This window comes from Primulina eburnea, chromosome 3, assembly GCF_022965805.1.
Source record: "Primulina eburnea isolate SZY01 chromosome 3, ASM2296580v1, whole genome shotgun sequence".
NCBI classification, from domain to species: domain Eukaryota; kingdom Viridiplantae; phylum Streptophyta; class Magnoliopsida; order Lamiales; family Gesneriaceae; genus Primulina; species Primulina eburnea.
The window spans coordinates 5,618,348-5,638,221 of NC_133103.1; the positions used below are offsets into that span (position 1 = coordinate 5,618,348).

Below are 19,874 nucleotides of genomic sequence, written 5' to 3' on the forward strand. Positions count from 1 at the left end.
GGCAAGTTTTCATAACTTTTAATTTTCCTTGGAAATTTCTCTGCTTTTACTTGTCTTTAATGTTTATCTTATCATAAGGGAATCAGGTAGAAAAGAAATCTCACCGACAAGTCAGCTTCTTTTATTATCCACATTAAAATTTCTGTAAATCTTTTGTTTTAAAATAAGTTTCAAGGCTAAAAGTCTTGTTTCTTGGATGCTTGATTTGTTTATTCGTTTCTGTCACGTTGTTGTTAATTTACCAAACCGTCTAGAGGTTGGTCGTCTTTATTTACTCTTTGTTGGTATTCAAAACCCTAGTAATATTGCTTTCTCCTCAAACCCAATTCTGAACTTGGTATACGTATGTTTCTTGTTGCTGTGCTATTTTCAGATTTGCTGTGATATTTCTGGGTTCGTTTTGATTTGTCCTCTCCTCTGTTTTGGATCTCAGGTATGTATTCTTGACCCCTGTTTTTATGTTTCTTGACGTCTGAGACTTGATTTTTGTGCAGATTGTGACTGTGAACATTTTAATTTTTGTCAGTCCAAGAATTTTTAGATTATAGCTCATTCAGAAAAAAATTGTAGCCTTTTTTTAATGGATGCGAAGCTTTTTGGTGAACCTTTTGGGAGACATCTCTCATCTCTGTATGTTTCAGGATTCGGACATGAATAAAGATTCTGTGGTAGTTTCAGTATGATCTTTCAGATTCAGTGCACAACGAAACAAGTCCCCAGTTATTATACTACTGAATAAAACCAGATATGATAACACCGACACCAGTGCCGTTAGTTCTATGATGATTATGTTTAGTTAAGAAACTGGAATTGAGCTATTTTGGTAGAGAAACGGATAAAGAATTCCAACCATGAAAGATGTGTGGCATTATGCTTGTTTCAGTTTTTGGATCTTTAATTTATCCTTTCAAAAGGTCCATAAGTCGGGAGTAGTTGAAGAAATGTGGTGGAACTTGGAACAGAAGTTGAGTTTGATTTGAGATGGATTTTCAAGTCCGCTCTCTAAAATGTAGTCCCTTTTGGCGACTCACTCTGTGAGAGAATAAAATGTCAAAAGGCGAGAATTTTTTTAAGTCCACCTTGTACCCCTTGGAGTGTGTTGATTTGTTTGGGAATATTATGTTTGTTATTTTTCCCTTCCTGATTGCATGTTTGTTTTTTTCTTACATATTCATAAGTTTATGTTTCTATAACTTCTCCTTATATGTTCTTTAAGTTATAACTGCTACACGGAGTCCCGCAGCAGCCTGCTCTTTTACTATATGGATAATTCAAAGTTTATATCCTACCAGGAAACACGTAATTACTTCATTGGGCAAAATTTTAAATTGTTAGAAGTGAACCATGTCTTTTGTCGGATCTGCTGCATTGTTTGGAAGCCATGAACTTTACTCACTGAAGGATGGCAATGAAAGCTCTGATTTATCAACGGCTTTTGACTCAGACAATCGGGGTATGATTTACCCCAGTGAGTCATATGGCAACGGTGGTTTTGATCCAAATTATTTTCTCCGCTCGCCGTCGGGAGAACTTGCCAGTACAAATAATCCATTTGTCTCCTCTTTGGTTGCTGCGAGACATAATACTTGTGAGTTCAATTATGACACAGAATATTTGAATAGTCCAAGTCCTGATGCTATAGATGAAGATAAGATGAGATTGAAGTTACAAGAACTTGAGAAGGCACTTCGTGATGATAAATATGAAGATCGAGATCATAGTATGGGAATCGATAATGAACAGGCTGACCCTACATGTCCATATGAGATGCTTGATGACTCACCGAAAGAATCTTCATCTTCAGATTCTAATCTTAGTGGAATAAGCTACTGTAAGGAGATCTCAGTTTCTCCTCAGAGTACAAAAGCCTTGCTGTTTGAATGTGCTGATGCCATCCACGGTGGAAATATGGGGAAAACATCGTGCATAATTAATTTGCTCCGGCAGAGGGTCTCGATCCAGGGAGATCCTTCTGAACGAATTGCAGCTTACATGGTAGAAGCTTTGGCGGCTAGAATGGCTATTTCTGGTCAAGGTCTTTACAAGGCACTGAATTGCAAAGAGGCCCCATCTCTGGAAAGACTTTCTGCCATGCAGGTCCTCTTTGAAGGGTGTCCATGCTTTAGATTTGGTTTCATGGGGGCTAATGGCGCGATTTTAGAGGCATTTAAAGACGAAAACAGGGTTCATATCGTAGATTTTGATATAAACCAAGGTAGTCAGTATTACACACTGCTGACATCCCTGGCTAAAGTCCCTGGGAAACGTCCCCACGTGAGGTTAACTGGAGTTGATGACCCTGAATCCGTTCAACGGAGAGTGGGAGGCTTAAAAATCATTGGGCAGCGACTCGAGATACTAGCCGAGGATCTAAAACTCTCATTCGAGTTTCATATTGTTGCTGCTGAAACCGCTCTGGTCTCTCCATCAATGCTAGATTGCCAGCCTGGAGAAGCTTTAATCGTAAACTTTGCTTTCCAACTTCACCACATGCCAGACGAGAGTGTATCAACAATAAATCTTCGAGACCAACTTCTTCGAATGGTTAAAGGGTTGAACCCAAAACTTGTCACCGTTGTCGAGCAAGACGTCAACACAAACACTACTCCGTTCTTACCAAGATTTTCAGAAGCGTACAGTTACTACTCAGCAGTGTTCGAATCACTCGATGCAGCTCTAGGTAGAGAAAGCCAAGACCGAATAAACGTAGAGAAACAGTGTCTTGCACGTGATATCATTAACGTCGTCTCCTGTGAAGGAGAGGAAAGGATAGAGCGTTACGAGGTTGCTGGAAAGTGGAGAGCCAGGATGAGTATGGCTGGTTTCACCTCGTGTCCTATGAGTCGAAACGTGACCGACGAAATCCGTAAACTCATAAAGCAGTACTCGGATAGGTACAAGGTGAAAGAGGAGATTGGTGCTCTCCATTTTGGATGGGAAGACAAAATGCTAATATTTAGTTCAGCCTGGAGGTAAATGCAGAAAACGGTTGATGAATTAATTAATTTACTTTTGACTATTTACTAATTAATCTAGTCATAGAGCGTTTGGTACAAGGTGCGAGTGACTGTAAAAAAGTTATGTAAGACTATTTAATTAACTCACTTTTTCCGTCTCAATTTCCTATCTTTTGTCGCGGCTTTATACATAAAATTAATTCCAGTGCTAGAGTTTCAAATTAGAAATGTGAAACATTTATGTTGTTTTTCTTCCTTGTTCTTAGCATAATTCGTGTACAACGAAAATTTGGAATTTTAGCTTAATATGAAACGAGGAATAAAATATATTTTATGTTTTTTTTACATGTAAACAAGACTTTTAACTTGGAGAAATCCAATTTTTCCTTACACTTCTTGACGCCATGACTAACGATAAATGTGGGATTTTTGAATGGTTTGATCACAATCCAAGGTTCTGATTTCAGATTTCTTGCCAATCAGAACGGATCTGTAAGTTACCAATCTTAGTTCATAAATTAAAATTATGTAGCCGCGTGCAAATAAACACTAGTTTATAATATATTATAAGAGTTAATAATGTCTATCTTCTCCAAGTTTTCTCATATTAACAAAAAAATTCAACTATATTTAAATATTATATACACATCCCTTGATGTTTGTAAAAAATAACAAATAAATTTGACATAATGAGGTCAGATATAATATAAATACGAAAGGGGTGCACCTTTCTTTTTTAAACATCGGTGAACTCAAAATTAAAGCGTACATCATAATAACAAAAAAGTTGAAATTGTCACATCGATGATATTGGATCGTCGATCGGGATTATGATGAGATTAATATAATGAGAGCATGAATCATGGGCATTTAAGAATACAAACTCATCATACTAATTTATTAAAGTTCAAATGAACTTTAATAATTAAATTGTATTGTAATTGAATTAAAATATAGCCATAGTTTTTATAAAATATGGTTTTGATTTATGTTATATGAAAATATTCACGATACTATAATTTTAAAAAAACTTGCACAAAAAGAAAAATAATATTGCATAATTATAAATTTATAGATGTGCTATTTTCGAGAGACATATTTTTACTGAAATCCACTAACTTAATTAATGTGATTAATTAAGGAAACTACAATTAGTTAATTGAATTAATAAAATATATGTATTACTTTGATAATGTATCACCGTAGCTTTCACATAAGGAGAAAGTCTCCATCGGCCATTTTTGCTCTCAAAAGTATTGAACTAACGTTGTTTTCTTAATCTCAAATACAAAATATCTTCTATACTTCATAGTCCAAGTTAGAAGAGGAACAAATATGTTCCAGTCCTGAGAAAAACGATATGGCAAATGTGAGTTGTTGCAACCAATTTCTATGATGCTTCACAGCTAAGGCAAAACACGTACTGATATTATACTCCCGAAGTCAATCAGAGACACATCACTTACTGAATTTGATAGTTAGAAAACTGGTTACAACTTATGTGGTTGAGCTTTTTTTATGTGTGTGCCTACTTGCGCAGGACCAGGAGATTGTGGGCAGTCTTAAACAAAAACTAGAGAAGATATTTGAAGAGTCGATGAGATTGACTGTCCCTAAGGAGGTGAGCATAGATCCCTCTATTGCTATATGCCAAAAACCCGAGTTTGGTGATTTCTATTGTATGTTGCATCGGATAACTTTACATTACCTATGGTTTCTGTGTTTGTTAACTACTGAATCATTTTTTGTTGTTACAGCAACAATGCCATGGGATTATGATCAAAAGTTAAAGGAAAGGGTACTCAATTTAGAGGTCCACAACCAATTGGACAGGTACTGATTATTCACTTTTTTCTTAAATAAAGTGTTTATATCATCTAATGTTTGTAAAATGTGTTTTGGTTTTTAGGCCATCAGGGAAAATCTTCCTGCATCTGAGATTATAGATTCATGCACAATAGCTGGAGCTGGATTCATAAATGTTGTAGTGTCTCGGCATTACATAGCAAAAGTAATTAACATAAAGGACTTCTCTTTAAGCTAAAATTTTGTGTTTTTTTTTTTTTATTATTGAAATTACCCAATTTGGTGCAGAGCATTTAAAAGATGCCAGTCAATGGTATAGAAACATGGGCTCCTAAGCTTCAGGTGAAAAGAGCTGTGGTTGATTTCTCCTCACCTAACATAGCAAAAGAAATGCATGTCGGTCACTTAAGATCAACTATCATTGGAGATGCAATTGCCCGTATGCTGGAATTCTCAAATGTGGAGGTTCTAAAGAGAAACCATGTTGGCGACTGGTTCACGCAGGTAGATATATTTATCAGCCTTAAAGATGTTATAGCCTTATTATTTTATCATATTATTAATGATACATATAAACTATAGTGTTGATTTGTTTCGGTTTGGTCTGAATTTTTATTCTAAACTTCGAATTAGTTAATTTTAAAACCAATTCGGAACATAATCGATCCAAACTAACGTGTTAGAATTTAACGCACAAAAACAATAAATTATGTCTACTTTTTCAACGAAAGTAAATCTCTTAACTCACACAGCAGTAAGCCGCTAGGTGTGAAACAAAGGAACACTACGTCCGCTCTCGTTCACTTCTGTCCACTGCCGCTCGATTCGATTCGATTCGATTCGATTCGGATGGAAGTAGGAAGACAAATGGCACTGGAGAATGGGACAAAACAGAAAAGTGATGGGCTGGTGCATGCGTGGATATTGGGCCCATTCCTTTCGCTTTATCACGTATGGACAATTCTTGCCCCTTATTTCCCAAACACTCCACCTAATTCATTCATCTCCACGATTTTCTGTTTTTATTTTTAACTACCCTTGTGCTACGAGAATACTGAAAATTATTTTAATGTATGTCTTCATCCGGCCGGCCCCTGTACATGATAAGAGGTGGAGAAATGGACTTCTCCAACACGTGCACGAGCTAATTGAGGCGTGACACTATTGTTCCAATGTGTAAGCACATTGCCCATTTGTTCTACAATTTTCGTGAAACAGAGTACTCTACTTCAGAGACACACACTGGCCCAGTTTCCATCATATTTATAATTTTAAATCGAAAATAATTAAATAAGTTTTTCAACCACCAGTAATCAATATTTAGTATTAAAATGTAGCCACTAACTTCACCGGACAACATAATCTGCAAAGCTAATTTTCAATCACTAGAGAAAATATTGCTCCCACCCTTCATTTACTAGTGTGTACATGCCAAGTTGTTGTTAAGTCTAAGAATCATAGGTACTTCCTTCAACACACCACATCTTTCTATATAAGAAGCCTCAAAACACACACATTCACTACACAAACAAAAATAATAATAAAAAAAATGATTAGCGCAGATGATTTCTACAAGGTCATGTGTGCTATGGTGCCTCTCTACTTCGCAATGTTCTTGGCCTATGTATCGGTCAAATGGTGCAACATATTCTCTCCGGAGCAATGCTCAGGCATCAACCGATTCGTTGCGGTTTTCGCTGTTCCGGTTCTATCGTTTCATTTCATATCACAGAACAACCCTTATGAAATGAACACCAAGTTCATATTGGCGGACACCATCTCTAAGGTTTCTGTGCTTGTTTTGCTGTCTGTTTGGTGCATTTTTAGTGGGAAATCGGAGTGGTTGATTACTATTTTCTCGGTTTCAACTTTGCCAAATACATTGGTTATGGGGATACCTTTGCTTAGAGCCATGTACGGGGAGTTCACACAGAGCATCATGGTTCAATTGGTTGTGCTTCAATGTATTATCTGGTATGTATATATTGTAATATACTTGTCGATTAATACTTGCACGCTATATTTTTGTTCGCATGTCTCGACATATACATTCTTTACTGTATGTGAAGTTTGAAACTTTATTATTTGAGACTTGAGAGACGGCTGAACCCACCTTGTCAACCTCTTTATAGGTTGGTGATTTTGTTTTAGTAGAAAACTTTGTTGCTATTTAAACCTTTGTGCATCCAATTTTCGAAATTTATTTCTCCTTTTTTCCTGTCTTTTTTTAAATGCTTGGTTACTTGAATTTTATGTCAAAAGTTTAAGAGGGGAAAGTGCATTTTACTTTTTAGTTGAAATTCAATTTTGTTTTTTGTTTTAAAAAAAGATTTCTTTTCTTTTTTTACCATGCTGTTATTAAATTAACATCCGCATTTAATTCTACTTTAGATGCTTAAAACCTGAAATTAAATCAATTTGGCTTATATTAAATATTGACAGAATTTAATTTATTCCCTAAATTGCACTAGAAAATGATTTTGTAAACTACATAATTTAGAGTTTCAATTAATTGCAGGTACACACTGCTGCTCTTCCTCTTTGAATACAGAGCTGCAACTATACTAATACAAACCCAATTCCCCGGCGGAACAGCCGCCGCCGTAACCAAATTCGACATCGACAATGACATCATCTCCCTGGACGGCCGGAACCCACTCTGCACTGACTCCGAAATCGATGACGCCGGACGCATTATTCGTGTCCGCATCCGACGTTCCACATCCTCCACCCCACCATCATCCTCCGTGGGGGTCACCCCACGCGCCTCCAATCTCTCCAACGCCGAGGTATTCTCCATCAACACACCCCACGAGTTCGGGCTCGGGTTTCGACCCTTCAGCCCAAAGATCTCGGGTTACGCTTCTTCTGACGCATATTCCCTCCAACCCACCCCAAGAGCTTCGAGCTTCAACGAAATGAATTCCACCGCCACGAGCCCCGCCGCGGGTAAGGTTTCCAGTCTGCCATCACCGGTGGTGAAAATCCTGTGGGAGTCGCCATCAGAGGGGTCCGGAGGTAATGTTAACATCGGAGGTACGTTTGAACTTCTTTGAATGTTACGTCAATTATTGCCCCTGACAGTACTGTATATCTCTTGCAAGATTTTGCTTGGATTTAGCGATAGCTTAAATTGGATTCTGTTTTTTTTTATTCGTCAAAATTTAAGAAAAAGAATCGGGAAACATAGGCGTAAGAGTTGGGACAATGCATGCAGATGGCAGGCTTCAGTAGACAGTAGGGTTTTGCATGTAGATTTTCATAATATGCCACCACGTTACGTTTGAGCATACGTACAGAGAATTGACCTGACAATGTTGGTGGCCAAATTAATACAACTAATAAATTTCTTCAAAAAAATAATACTAAATTAATTCTAAAATATTTTAATTTGGAGAGGAGCTTTCGTGAAAATAACGTTACTGCAAATTAGGATTCTAAACCAGATCTCTCATTAATTTGTTAAAACCGATCTAAAGATTTTATTGTGTCTCTCTCCCTATTCTAATTTTTTTTAAAGGACCTTTTTTTTTTCTTTTACTCTTTCCTAGTGTTTGCAGTGTAATTGGGGTCAACTTACTTTGGGTAATGGATGGCATTATTATTACTAGGAAGCACGTGAGTCTGAATTAGGATTCGATATTTATATTTGTATCATTGCTCCTTTGAATTTATGTTGTAATGATGGTAATAATAATGATGATTATAAATATCTTTATTATATTAAAATTAAAGGAAATTAATTAATAAAACTAGATCCGTGTGTGCAATATATGTATATTTTTCCAGATAAAGATCTTAGCTTTAGAGACTGCATAAAGATTCCAGTGGAAGAGGGATATGATATGAAAGGTGAACCGGCCAATCACGAAATGCCACGTGCTGTGGTTATGCTAAGAATTATATTAATCGTGGTTGGAAGGAAGCTTTCGCGGAATCCAAATACCTATTCCAGCGTTTTAGGCCTTTTATGGTCTCTCATATCCTTTAAGTAAGTTGTCAGTTTAATTTCAATTATCATACACATCTGATCAGTAATTTTAAATTTTTAAAAAAAGATTTTATAATGAAATAACAAATCTGTTTGGGATGAGATAACAGATGGAAACTGGCAATGCCGAGTGTGGTGAAATACTCGATCAAAATCATATCGGATGCAGGGCTTGGGATGGCCATGTTCAGTTTGGGTATGTTATTTATCTTAACTAATTATTTTTAAAAAAAAAAAACAAGGGAAATCTGAATGTTATTATTTTAGGGTTGTTCATGGCACTCCAGCCTCGAATAATCGCTTGCGGCTTAAAGATGGCGGCTATATCGATGGTGATCAGATTTATAGGCGGTCCGATGTTGATGTCTGGGGCGTCTCTAGCCATCGGGCTTAAAGGAGTGCACCTTCATGCGGCCATAGTTCAGGTATTAAAAATTCTTTTATAACTTTTTGTAATATATCAGTATTGTTTTTGGGTAATTGTGTATTGTGTTGTGTATTGTGTAGGCAGCTCTTCCCCAAGGGATTGTACCATTTGTATTTGCTAGAGAATATGGGTTGCATCCAGACATATTAAGCACCGGGTGAGCCTAAAATTTGAAGAGTAAAATTGTTTTTAATTTGTTCTATATATTTTTTAAAACTTTTGTTCGACTGATTTTTGCAGGGTTATATTCGGCATGTTGATTTCTTTACCCATCACAATACTATATTATATATTATTAGGCCTATGAACCTCCCACTTAATTATTGGGTCCAATTCAACAGCACTTGATATGTATAAGCGTGTAAAACAAATTCTATTTTCAAACTGTGATATTCAGATTTAATCGAATTTCATGAAATTATATTTCAAGTTACAAGTTTGCTAATTTTAAAATGAATCAAGTACTCATGCTTCTTTAATTAATTGTTTTCTATATTCATTATATTTTATAAAAACTTGTGTGAGACGGTTTAGTACCTTATTTAGGTCAATAATGTAAAATTATTACTTTTTATGCTAAGAGTATTATTTTTTATTATGAATATTCATAGGGATGACTTGTCTCACAGATAAAAATTCGTGAAAATGTATCACAAGAGATCTACTCTTATATTTTAGTTACTGTCATGAGAAATAGTTTTTTAAAAAATATCAATATGATCAGAATATTCTGAATACATCTATGCGTGTATTCGAAAAGATGATTATTTAATCAAAATTCAATAGCGAATTATATATATAATTGAAAAACCTAGATTTATTCATGACAGGCATGCAAAAGCCATGCTTTGGAAGGATGACAGTTAATTCATTGCTTATATCGAACTGTTCAATGTTCCACACCACAAACTAACTTAATTGTCGTCCTTTTCAAATTAAATAAACAATCTGAATTTATTAAATCTTTGAATAACAAAATTTATTGAAGTGATTCCATGATTTCGACAAAGTAGTGCCTTCACATTGTGACCAATGTTAATATATATCATTCACATCACAAGTATATAGTCACGCATTAAAATATATTTTCAGAAGAGAAAAATTTGTGTAAGATTGTCTCACGGGTCGTATTTTGTGAGACGAATATCTTATTTGGGTCATCCATGAAAAAATATTACTTTTTATGCTAAGAGTATTACTTTTTATTGTGAATATCGGTAGAGTTAGCTCGTTTCACAGATAAAGATTCGTGAAATCGTCTCACAAGAGACCTACACTTTTCAGAAAAGGAAAAACAATGGGTTGAAAAATGTACTAAATTATCATCTTTAGGAACAAGAAGGATTTTTCACCGCTAAAAGTAAATTAAATTGGAATAGAGACATGGATTGAATCGAAATAACATAATGTAAAAGGTTTGGACGTTTAAAATTGAGGACAAAATATCATATTTTAAGCTCAATTTAACCGTCCTCTCCTCAATTTTTTTTTTTAAAAAAACATTTGAAATAATTATCTGTATATAAATACTGATTGATGCTTCCGTCAAGAATTTTTTATTCTTTTTAGATTATGTCTAAAAACGAGACTAAAATTAAAACCTTCGAAATTAGTTGTAACTTGTAAGCATCCGGAATAAGTGGGTTGTTAAGTGCAGTTATATCATACATTTGGAATTCCTTCTTCACCAATTCATACGTGTAAAAAAAAAAAAAGAGTTTTCCGCCATGTCCGATTCGTCGGAAGCCGAATTCCACTGTGGCAGATTAGTGCACTCATCTGAATCAGGCAGGCTAATCTCTTCTTCCAGTCGCTGGAACTCCATAGAAGTCGACTTCAGTTATCTCTCTCGATCAGTGGACGGATTTGATACTCTCCCTTCTCGTTTTTCTAAATCCGTGGATTTCAATCTAACCATCGGCGACAAAGGGTTCTTAAGGCGTTGCGTTTACACGACGATTTTCATGGTTGTTTTCATTCCTGTTTTGGTTCTACTGTTACGTTTCTTGATACACAGGAATGAAGATGATGGCGGTCCCAAGAACCTGTCGCTTGCTTTGAAGCAAGCCCTTCTGTTTTTCGACGCTCAGAAATGTATATTTTTTGAATTTTTTTCAATTTCTGTGACTAAATGGCCATCGTAGTTTCAGCCTTTGCATGTTTCCTGACATCCTTTTGGAATTTAAGTCACCGATTTTTTCTTTTGAACCCCATTTGTTTGTTCATGGCAGCGGGTCATTTCCCGAGGAACAGTACGATTAATTTTCGGGGAGATTCTGGTTTAAATGATGGAAAAGATGGGCAAACCAATGCTGATCTTGTCGGAGGATACTATGATTCAGGAAATAATATGAAGTTTAGCTTTTCTACAGCTTATACAGTTACTCTACTAAGCTGGACAGTGATTGAGTATCAGCAAAAGTATGCTGACCTTGGAGAGCTCGATCATATAAAAGACATTATCAAATGGGGAACCGATTACTTGCTCAAAGTCTTCATTCCACCAGTTTCAAATGAAGAGTCAGCTGTTTTATATTCTCAGGTCAAGCATTTCAAAGCCCTTTTGACGATATTTTTCTATATATATATGAGTGAAAAGTTGATCCATTTTTGTGTTGGAAATCAAGGTTGGTGGAAGCGAGGGCAGTTTGAATCAAGAAAACGACATTAATTGTTGGCAAAAACCAGAGGACATGAAGTATACTAGGCATGTTTCTGCGTGTGATGATACTGCTGCTGATTTAGCCGGAGAGATGGTTGCAGCAATGTCTGCTGCATCGCTCGTTCTCATTGGCGATAAGGAATATTCAAAAAGATTAGTTGACGCAGCAGAAAATTTATTTAACTTAGCAACGAGGCAGGATCGGTCCCACAAGCCTGGAAAGTACACCGACGATGGTGCTTGTGGCGGTCTAGCCGTCAATTTTTACAACTCGACAACTTATGTTGATGAGTTAGTTTGGGGAGGAACATGGTTATTTTTCGCTACAGGGAACAGCAGTTACCTAGAGTACTCAACTAATAAATTTGATTCCGCGGAGAAGGAAGAATTGGTTTCGGAAAAAGGGGTGTTCTATTGGAACAACAAGTTCACAGCAAATGCGGTAAAACTTCTATGTGTTCTTGAGTTTCATGTCTTGGGTACAACATAATTGTTGATCTTGCAACAGATTGTAACTCATATTGCAGGTCTTGATGACAAGAATCAGATATTTCATAGATCTTGGCTATCCGTATGAAGATGCATTAGCCACAAACAGAACAGATTTGCTCATGTGTTCTTATCTTTCTAATCAAAAATTAAGTGTGACTAACGGTAAATTTAAAGAAATATAATACTTAAGTTTATTGATCTTACTATACGTTCATGCATGCGATGAGAATTTTTGTCGAAATGTTCAGGTGGGCTAGTTCTCCTAAAACCAGATATTAACGCCCCACTCCAATATGTTGCAACTGCATCTTTTCTCAGCAAATTATACAGCGACTATCTTGAACTGTTGAGCAGAACTGGTGGCAGTTGTAATACCGCAATCTTTTCGATTCAAATGTTACGAGATTTCTCCATCTCTCAGGTACTCGGACACATTGTGATTTAAAGAATCAAGATGTACGATTGTTTTTGTGGCAAACTCATAAAAAGTCTACTTTTTCCAGGTGAATTACATACTAGGAGATAATCCAATGAAGATGAGCTACATGGTAGGATACGGGAACCGTTACCCGGTGCATGTTCACCACAGGGCTGCATCAATTCCGCAGGATGGAAAATGGCACTCATGCTCAGAAGGAGACGAGTTCTTGAATTCGAAAGACAAAAATCCCAACATTCTTTTTGGAGCAATGGTAGGAGGGCCAGATAAAAACGATGCTTTCTTGGACGATAGAGCCAAGCCGCGGTTTACAGAGCCGAGCATATCAAGCAATGCTGGTTTAGTAGCGGCCCTCGTCGCACTTCTGGATCCAGCTGATTCTGATGCCCATAATTTAGGCATAGACGAAATGGGGATGTTTCGAAATGTTCATTAAATTCCAAACAAGGACACGTGTTCTTTTTTGCTCCAGTGAAGTCTTCAAAGATCTTTCACCAACAAATTATCGAAAAGCGACTTAATAAAATTACGGAAATATCCGTACAACGAATATTACATGTCTTCATACAGAAATGTATTTAAATGAATGAAATTTTTGAAGTGTGAATCATTTATTCATATTGAAAATTATTATTATTTTTTAAAAAATAATTAATTAAATAAACACGTTGAATTGATTTGACTAATTGAAGTTTAACTACAACAAATTTGTACTGACTTAGTTATAGTCTTGAGTAGGTATCTTATGAGACGATCTCACGAATCTATATCCATGATACAGGATCAATCCTACCGATATTCGCAATAAAAAATAGTACTCTTAACCTAAAAAGTAATACTTTTTCATGGATGACTCAAAAATAAGAGATATATCTCACAAAATACGAGACTCGTGAGACCGTATCTGATCATTTAAACAAATTTCCTCAAAAATTTGAAACTTTCCGAAAAAAACTGACGCACACCAAAATTTAAACCTTTCAAAATATATTAGGCACATAAATCAACCTAAATATATAGGTTATCTCCTACAAATTCGATACAAATATAATACACATAAAATATCATTAACTTCCCCTAGGTTGATTAAAAGTTTAAAATTTTAAGTTAAACAAAACTACCCTTGTCAATTTTTTTTGTTCCGACGGGTACGGTGAATAAGACGGAAACAACGGAGATTGCTGCGGATACAGCCGTGGCAGAGGAGGCATCCACGTCAACGGCGACGGACGGACAAGGTGACAGAACCGTCGCAGCAGCCACGAGATGGGCAACGATGGCTGCCGAGCTGAAGATTGCCGCGGTGACGACGTAAACGATGACAACGATTTATATCGTTTTTCTATTGACACAGTCGAGCAAGATTCAATATCATAGAAAGTGAAATATAGCAACCATACCAAAAAAAAATCCAGTAGTACTAAACATACTACAAATGTAAAATGGTTGCTAAAAATGTCATAAAATCTTAATTTTTGGGTATGAGTATGTAACAGACAAGGAATTTTTGAAGTCCGAACCTGCGCTCATCTGGATGAGCCAAGTCAAGTATATTGACCACCCTATCTGTTGCAAAAGTAAATAAGAATGATTGCTGTGAATGGTGTGTTAACTTTGAATTTGGTTAACCGTAATTCTATACTGTGTATTTTATATAAATACACAGCAGAGTTCGTGGTGATGACTTACAACTCTTCTGGCATCAAAGTTACAAATCTGGGACGATGTCATAAGCTTCGAGACCCAATTATTATAACAAACTAGTCATATGAAGACTTGCCTTATTTACCTTCGAGATAGTCACAATAAGGAAAAAGGGATTTTGTAGCATGTCATCAGACCAGAGTACAGTTGATACTATATTTTTTTCCCTTTGTTTTAGTATAAAATGAATATTTAAAATAAATGGAGCGCATAGTACTTCAATATTGAAGAATAACAAAATACTTAACTCAAAATATCATATTAAATAAGTTTATTTCGTAAAAATATTGTTAACACAAAGAATATGTTAGTAAAAATTTCGAAATCAACAATTTATTTTTTTTTTACAAAATATGAAAAAAAAAAAAAAAAAAAGTACGATAAATAATATTAAAAATCATAATGAGCTAATAAAAAAATCTAATTGGGAAGTTAAAGTAAAACTGCGTGTTTGAATATTGGTTCTGGCCCAAATTGATATGTTATATGATTATTGGACCATAGATGATAATGGCCCAATATTAAGCCCATGAAGTTTCCAACTAAGAGACTTGTGTAGTCGGCGTATCATCATTATTTGGAGGTGACAATTTTCCCATAGCCATGGCGGGTGCCTTAACTGTCACTATATCGCTGCTCACGCTCCCGCGTACGTTATTCGCGACCAGAGTTTTTAGCTCTTCTATATCATCTTCGAAATGTTATTCAATCATGGGTTTCAATCCTCTGAGTCGCGGGACCACTGTACTGCCCTCAAGAAAGCTTGTGATTCGAGCTGCCAGAGCCGAGTCCAAAGGGGTGTCTCTAGGTTTCAGAGCACCAGATTTCGAGGTTTGTGAAAATTTTCATGGTAAATTGAGTATATTTAATTTATGGGTATTTTGTTTATTTATAAAATGGGAATTCGGATTGTAGCTTCCAGAGCCGCTGACTGGAAATTTGTGGAAACTGGAGGATTTTGAATCTTACCCGGCTTTGCTGGTATTGATATTTTATTATTCATGTAAGAGGGTATCATTTTATTTTGTTGATTTTGGTAATGTGATTCAAACATGATTGACTGAAACTACGTTGTATTCTGCCTCATTTTTATTTTATTTGAATTATACTGCTCCTTTATGCTTCAATTTTCCCAATAGATATCAGCTCGAGATAGGAATTTAGTTGAGTGACAGGAAGGTAAAATTATAACCTTTTTCCCCGATGAAATTGATATTTTTATGGGCCCTTAACGATGGGATTTTGGAAGTAAGAAAAATACAAGGTCTTTGATCAAATTCAAGGTTTATGGGGCTGAGGGGACGATTCAATGGATTTTGGGAAGTGAACCTTGTAGGTTCAGAAAAGATATGTATAGAATTTCAGAACATCTTCATTGGTTTGCATCTCGCTCGTTGCTGGTTCTGACCCAGTATACAATGCTTGCTTTCTTCTCGTTGTTCCCATCTTTCTTTTGTTTTTGTCGTTTTCAAGCTTTGGGGAAACAAACTGTGTGCTGATGCAGGTTATGTTCATCTGCAATCATTGCCCATTTGTTAAACATTTGAAGAAAGATATTGTAAAGCTCTCAAACTTTTACATGAAGGCAAGCTAATTATGGTTCCTTTGCTGTTTCTCTTTTGTTGTAACGTCACACATACGGATGTATTTACCCTTGTATACTTTTGTTGCAGAAAGGGCTTGCAGTAATAGCAATTTCTTCAAACTCTGTGACCACTCATCCACAGGTTCAGATTGCCATAGATCTTAGAACTTGACCCATGTTTAAGTCATTGAATTATTCATCCAAAATTACCTTATTCCTCACAGGATGGACCTGATTACATGGCTGAAGATGCAAAAGTATTTAAGTATCCTTTTCCGTATCTTTATGACGAGGTATGCATTTCGAATATCTTGCTTCTGTCTCTGAAGTAAATTTTTGGCGTATCCATTTCTTTTATTGTATCATAACATCATTTGTTAATGGCAGTACTAATCGGAATATCTCCAATCAATAGATTTATTATTTTTACATATTGATTTTTTTATACAATTTATAATGATGCATTGTTGCTATCGGGAAAAAAATGTTGCTTAGTCTGTTTGGTTGGGTTGATGAGATTGCATAGATAAATGATGTTGTGGTAATTAAAATATTTGAGTAGGATGTGAAATAATATTGAATAATAATAATAATATGTTTGGTTTTATCGATTAAATTTGAGATAAGATGTGAAATTCAATTTTTTTTTCCAATAGTTAATAATAAAAATAAAAGAAAGATGTAAAATAATAACATTGTAATTTTAATTCAATGATTTAATTGATGTAAGATAAAAAATCAATTATTTGATTGATGTGTGAAGAATAATTAATACATAAAATTACAACCAAACATTTGTATGGATTGGATTATTAATCTCTCAAGACAACCAAATGCTGAAATGCAACTGAATATCTACCTTCTTCAGGTGATTTGATAAGTTGTTCTGCTCACAAGAAATGCGGTTGATCAAAATTTTTTGACTATTATTTTGTTTTTCTGTTTTGTTAGTCGCAAGATGTTGCAAGAAATTTTGGAGCAGTTTGCACACCAGAATTTTTCTTATTCAAAAAGGTAACTCCTTGGCGTCTTATTATTATCTTGATACATAGACCATTATAATAATTTTGAAGAGCCAATGAATTTTAATTGTTGTTGGTAGTGAATTATTATTCCGGTGGCAGGATGGTCGCAGGCCTTTCGAGTTAGTATACCACGGACAGTTTGATGATTCACGACCTGGTAGCAATGTTCCCATCACAGGAAGGTATACTTGCATCAAGCTAGGAAGCTTTTACTTGAGCGAAAAATTCGGTCACGTGCTCATAAGGATTATTTGATGCTGTTTTTAGGGATTTGAGCTTAGCAATAGACAGAGTTTTAAGTGGACAACCCGTAAACGCGACTCAGAAGCCCAGGTATTCACTCATCCAGTCATCCTGCTTTCTTTTCTCTGTGTCCTCTGTTGCAATGTTAAATTCGATATAATGCAAACTAAAAAATGTTTTGAGGATGGAAAATTGTAAGCTTCAGCTCTCTTTCACCAGTGTCGGATGCAGCATTAAGTGGAATCCTCGATAATGCAATGAGTAGCCATTTTCAGCAGTGTTTGGTGATTCCTGGAAAATTTTCTTGGAGCACAAATGCTATTCGTTACCAACAGAAATTTTGCAGATTTTGTTTGGCCATTGGACAAATAATATGTACTTTTGCACATTTTCGGTAGAATACAAGTTGTATATTTAAATCTGTTTTTGGTTGCATAGAAATGGAATCATTGATTCGAAATGGAATTTGGTAATCTATCGTAGCTTGAAGTGTAAGATGAGTTGGGTTAACTTATTGATCCTTTAAATTGAGCTCGATTAGTATCCAACTTGAGCTTTTATATAATATTTATTTATTTATATTCATTTGTTTTTTTTTTAAATAAAAAAAAAAGAATACGTGAAATAATATTTTTTTACAAAAATATCAATTTTTTTGAAAAATATATTATGATAAAATGGTGTTTCAAATCCCTGCCCCTCGTTTTTATTATGTATTTTTAAAATTTTGGTAATATTATATTATTAATTAAAATCATTATTTAAATTAAAAACCTAATATATTGATGGAAATAGTAATACAAATCATATGAAATAAGTAATAATAATGTTAAAAAATTTCCATTACAAAAGTACTAATAATAATAAGACGGATGAACAAAATTTCGATGAAAAAACGTGAGTGAATTACCAATTTAACTAAAAAAAAAATTGGTCGGTTAATTTATAAATTCGATTTTTTAATTAAAAAAATTGATTAGGTTAATTCATACATTCGATAACCCATCGAAGGCATGCCTTTAGATAATCGCAGACTTGACTAAAAAACAGTAGATACTTCATACAATGTGCTGTTTTTTTTTTTTTTTTAAGAGCGAAGATTTCGTGGATCTGACATTTACATTGGACAAACAAGATCAACGGCAGCACAGGATAAAGAAACAAAAATGTCCACAAATGCTGTTTTTTTACAATTATATAACCCTAAATCTTTTCATCTCAGCCATTTTAGCAGAACTGGTGGACTGAGTAAAACTCAGAGCAAATCCAAAAGTTTATGGACCACAGAGAAAAATTCACAGCACAGCTGAAGAAATAATTCATCATTTAGGGCAGATTTCTTCTGGGAAAACTGGAGAAAAAAAATTTGGACCATTTCTCGATTTATGCGTGTCATCCTTGCGCAGGGGCCATGCTAATCTTCTCTGTATCGTTCCAATTTTATCGGATGTCCCCGAAGGGACGAACTTAGGTGTGGAGCAAACAGTATATAACAATAAGATAAGGCCGTTATTTTATAAATGTGGGAGTTTGGTTAGAGCTTCTTTTATTTTGGGCCACGGAATCATGCCCACGTTTGTGGCCCAGCATTTTGGATCCAATGCTTCAGAGCCCATGGTGTATTTTATATACTATTTAATTTATTGACTTTAAATATCAGGGAGAAAAAAAAAGAAGAAAATAAAAGAAATCACAAGATAAATTCAGGTAAACAACAACAACAATAATAATAATAATAATAATAATAATAAATGTTTTGACCCAATTCAAGAAAATCAACCCCACAAATCAACATCATCCAAATCTCCCTGCAAATTTCTTCCTCAAATACCTTGAACCATTTCAACACTTACTTGCACTTTATTACTTCTGCCTGATGGAGAAAATGTGGAATAAGATATAAAAACAGAAATAGATTTCATCAAAAAAAATTCAATTTAGTTGGGAGCAAAATATATGGCCAAAATCAGAATTTCATGCCAAGTTCTCGAGTAAGTTGGGTCACTCCGTTTGTAGTACTCCAGCTTGTGATTTTATTTTTATAAGATAATTTGATTGGAAATTTTCAAATTTCTTTTATTCATCGGACTCGTTCTTTAAAAAAATATGATTACTTAGTCAAATTTGCAATCACGGGTGAAAAAGAGTCCTTTCGTATGCCAAAATTTAACTCGAGAGAAAAAAAAAAAAAGGAGCGAAAGAGTCGGGTTGTTTGTCTTTTTGCCAATACTTCTCACGTGCTATTGACATTCATAAAAAGAGAAAAATATTTAAGATAAACACACGATCATTTTTTCATGAAAAGACTCATTGTTAATAGGCCGTTAAAAATAAAAATAAAATTGCAAGAAGTCTACTCGACTTCATCTAATAATAATAATAATAATAATAATAATAATAATAAAGTCTAGTCAACTTCTATCAACGGTCAATAATCCATTTTCTTATAATAATAATAATAATAATAAAGTCTAGTCAACTTCTATCAACGGTCAATAATCCATTTTCTTGGAGCATTTCCGATCTTTCGGCAAACAAAAACA

General features: G+C 34.9%; 4 protein-coding genes, 1 long non-coding RNA gene and 1 other non-coding gene across 17 annotated transcripts; 5 read left to right on the plus strand and 1 right to left on the minus strand.

Moving 5' to 3' along the window:
• The first annotated feature begins 1 nt into the window (after window position 1).
• Window positions 2-3,119, plus strand: LOC140825703 (scarecrow-like protein 1). Of its 6 annotated transcripts, none has more exons than XM_073187616.1 (3): window positions 2-86; window positions 374-419; window positions 1,278-3,119. In XM_073187616.1, the coding sequence occupies exon 3, from the start codon at window positions 1,345-1,347 to the stop codon at window positions 2,974-2,976; it is 1,632 nt and encodes a 543-aa protein (XP_073043717.1). In that variant the 5' UTR covers window positions 2-86; window positions 374-419; window positions 1,278-1,344; the 3' UTR covers window positions 2,977-3,119. The 6 variants fall into 6 exon arrangements, with proteins under 6 accessions (XP_073043717.1, XP_073043720.1, XP_073043719.1 ...); XM_073187619.1 differs by having other exon boundaries at window positions 8-86; window positions 374-433; window positions 1,293-3,119; XM_073187618.1 differs by lacking the exon at window positions 2-86 and adding an exon at window positions 93-256 and having other exon boundaries at window positions 374-433; window positions 1,293-3,119.
• A 1,579-nt stretch (window positions 3,120-4,698) lies between these two features.
• LOC140828090 (uncharacterized) lies at window positions 4,699-5,296 on the plus strand. The gene is made up of 3 exons (XR_012117113.1): window positions 4,699-4,790; window positions 4,867-4,968; window positions 5,052-5,296. It is a non-coding gene; the product is annotated as an uncharacterized lncRNA (long non-coding RNA).
• An 840-nt stretch (window positions 5,297-6,136) lies between these two features.
• LOC140825704 (auxin efflux carrier component 6-like) lies at window positions 6,137-9,593 on the plus strand. 5 transcript variants are annotated; one of them, XR_012116726.1, is made up of 7 exons: window positions 6,137-6,737; window positions 7,282-7,799; window positions 8,553-8,754; window positions 8,865-8,950; window positions 9,042-9,179; window positions 9,262-9,338; window positions 9,422-9,449. XR_012116726.1 is itself a non-coding variant. In XM_073187622.1 (7 exons), the coding sequence occupies exons 1-7, from the start codon at window positions 6,313-6,315 to the stop codon at window positions 9,486-9,488; spliced, it is 1,515 nt and encodes a 504-aa protein (XP_073043723.1). In that variant the 5' UTR covers window positions 6,137-6,312; the 3' UTR covers window positions 9,489-9,593. The 5 variants fall into 5 exon arrangements, 3 of the variants coding, with proteins under 3 accessions (XP_073043723.1, XP_073043722.1, XP_073043724.1); XR_012116727.1 differs by having other exon boundaries at window positions 9,266-9,338; XM_073187622.1 differs by having other exon boundaries at window positions 7,282-7,781; window positions 9,022-9,179; window positions 9,422-9,593.
• Window positions 9,594-10,739: 1,146 nt separating this feature from the next.
• On the plus strand, window positions 10,740-13,329 carry LOC140828091 (endoglucanase 21-like). The gene is made up of 6 exons (XM_073191070.1): window positions 10,740-11,275; window positions 11,413-11,723; window positions 11,809-12,285; window positions 12,371-12,497; window positions 12,584-12,756; window positions 12,839-13,329. The coding sequence occupies exons 1-6, from the start codon at window positions 10,909-10,911 to the stop codon at window positions 13,208-13,210; spliced, it is 1,827 nt and encodes a 608-aa protein (XP_073047171.1). The 5' UTR covers window positions 10,740-10,908; the 3' UTR covers window positions 13,211-13,329.
• A 1,716-nt stretch (window positions 13,330-15,045) lies between these two features.
• On the plus strand, window positions 15,046-17,868 carry LOC140825705 (uncharacterized). Of its 3 annotated transcripts, none has more exons than XM_073187624.1 (9): window positions 15,046-15,309; window positions 15,394-15,459; window positions 15,983-16,063; window positions 16,152-16,205; window positions 16,288-16,356; window positions 17,015-17,077; window positions 17,188-17,270; window positions 17,356-17,421; window positions 17,537-17,868. In XM_073187624.1, the coding sequence occupies exons 1-9, from the start codon at window positions 15,082-15,084 to the stop codon at window positions 17,727-17,729; spliced, it is 903 nt and encodes a 300-aa protein (XP_073043725.1). In that variant the 5' UTR covers window positions 15,046-15,081; the 3' UTR covers window positions 17,730-17,868. The 3 variants fall into 3 exon arrangements, with proteins under 3 accessions (XP_073043725.1, XP_073043727.1, XP_073043726.1); XM_073187626.1 differs by having other exon boundaries at window positions 17,551-17,654; XM_073187625.1 differs by having other exon boundaries at window positions 17,356-17,654.
• Window positions 17,869-18,691: 823 nt separating this feature from the next.
• LOC140828712 (U6 spliceosomal RNA) lies at window positions 18,692-18,794 on the minus strand. Its single transcript, XR_012117281.1, has one exon. It is a non-coding gene; the product is annotated as a U6 spliceosomal RNA (small nuclear RNA).
• Between the last annotated feature and the right edge of the window lie 1,080 nt (window positions 18,795-19,874).

Excerpts from the sequence above, each read along its gene's own strand:
- LOC140825703 (XM_073187616.1), top strand. The coding sequence starts at position 1,345 with ATGTCTTTTGTCGGATCTGCTGCATTGTTTGGAAGCCATGAACTTTAC.
- LOC140825704 (XM_073187621.1), top strand. The coding sequence starts at position 6,313 with ATGATTAGCGCAGATGATTTCTACAAGGTCATGTGTGCTATGGTGCCT. Across the intron at positions 7,800-8,552 it reads AGGTAATGTTAACATCGGAG|ATAAAGATCTTAGCTTTAGA; the intron begins GTACGTTTGAAC and ends ATATTTTTCCAG. Across the intron at positions 8,951-9,021 it reads GATGGCCATGTTCAGTTTGG|GGTTGTTCATGGCACTCCAG; the intron begins GTATGTTATTTA and ends TTATTATTTTAG.
- LOC140828091 (XM_073191070.1), top strand. The coding sequence starts at position 10,909 with ATGTCCGATTCGTCGGAAGCCGAATTCCACTGTGGCAGATTAGTGCAC. Across the intron at positions 11,724-11,808 it reads CAGCTGTTTTATATTCTCAG|GTTGGTGGAAGCGAGGGCAG; the intron begins GTCAAGCATTTC and ends TTGGAAATCAAG. Across the intron at positions 12,498-12,583 it reads AAAATTAAGTGTGACTAACG|GTGGGCTAGTTCTCCTAAAA; the intron begins GTAAATTTAAAG and ends CGAAATGTTCAG.
- LOC140825705 (XM_073187624.1), top strand. The coding sequence starts at position 15,082 with ATGGCGGGTGCCTTAACTGTCACTATATCGCTGCTCACGCTCCCGCGT. Across the intron at positions 16,064-16,151 it reads TCTCAAACTTTTACATGAAG|AAAGGGCTTGCAGTAATAGC; the intron begins GCAAGCTAATTA and ends CTTTTGTTGCAG. Across the intron at positions 17,422-17,536 it reads AACGCGACTCAGAAGCCCAG|CTCTCTTTCACCAGTGTCGG; the intron begins GTATTCACTCAT and ends TGTAAGCTTCAG.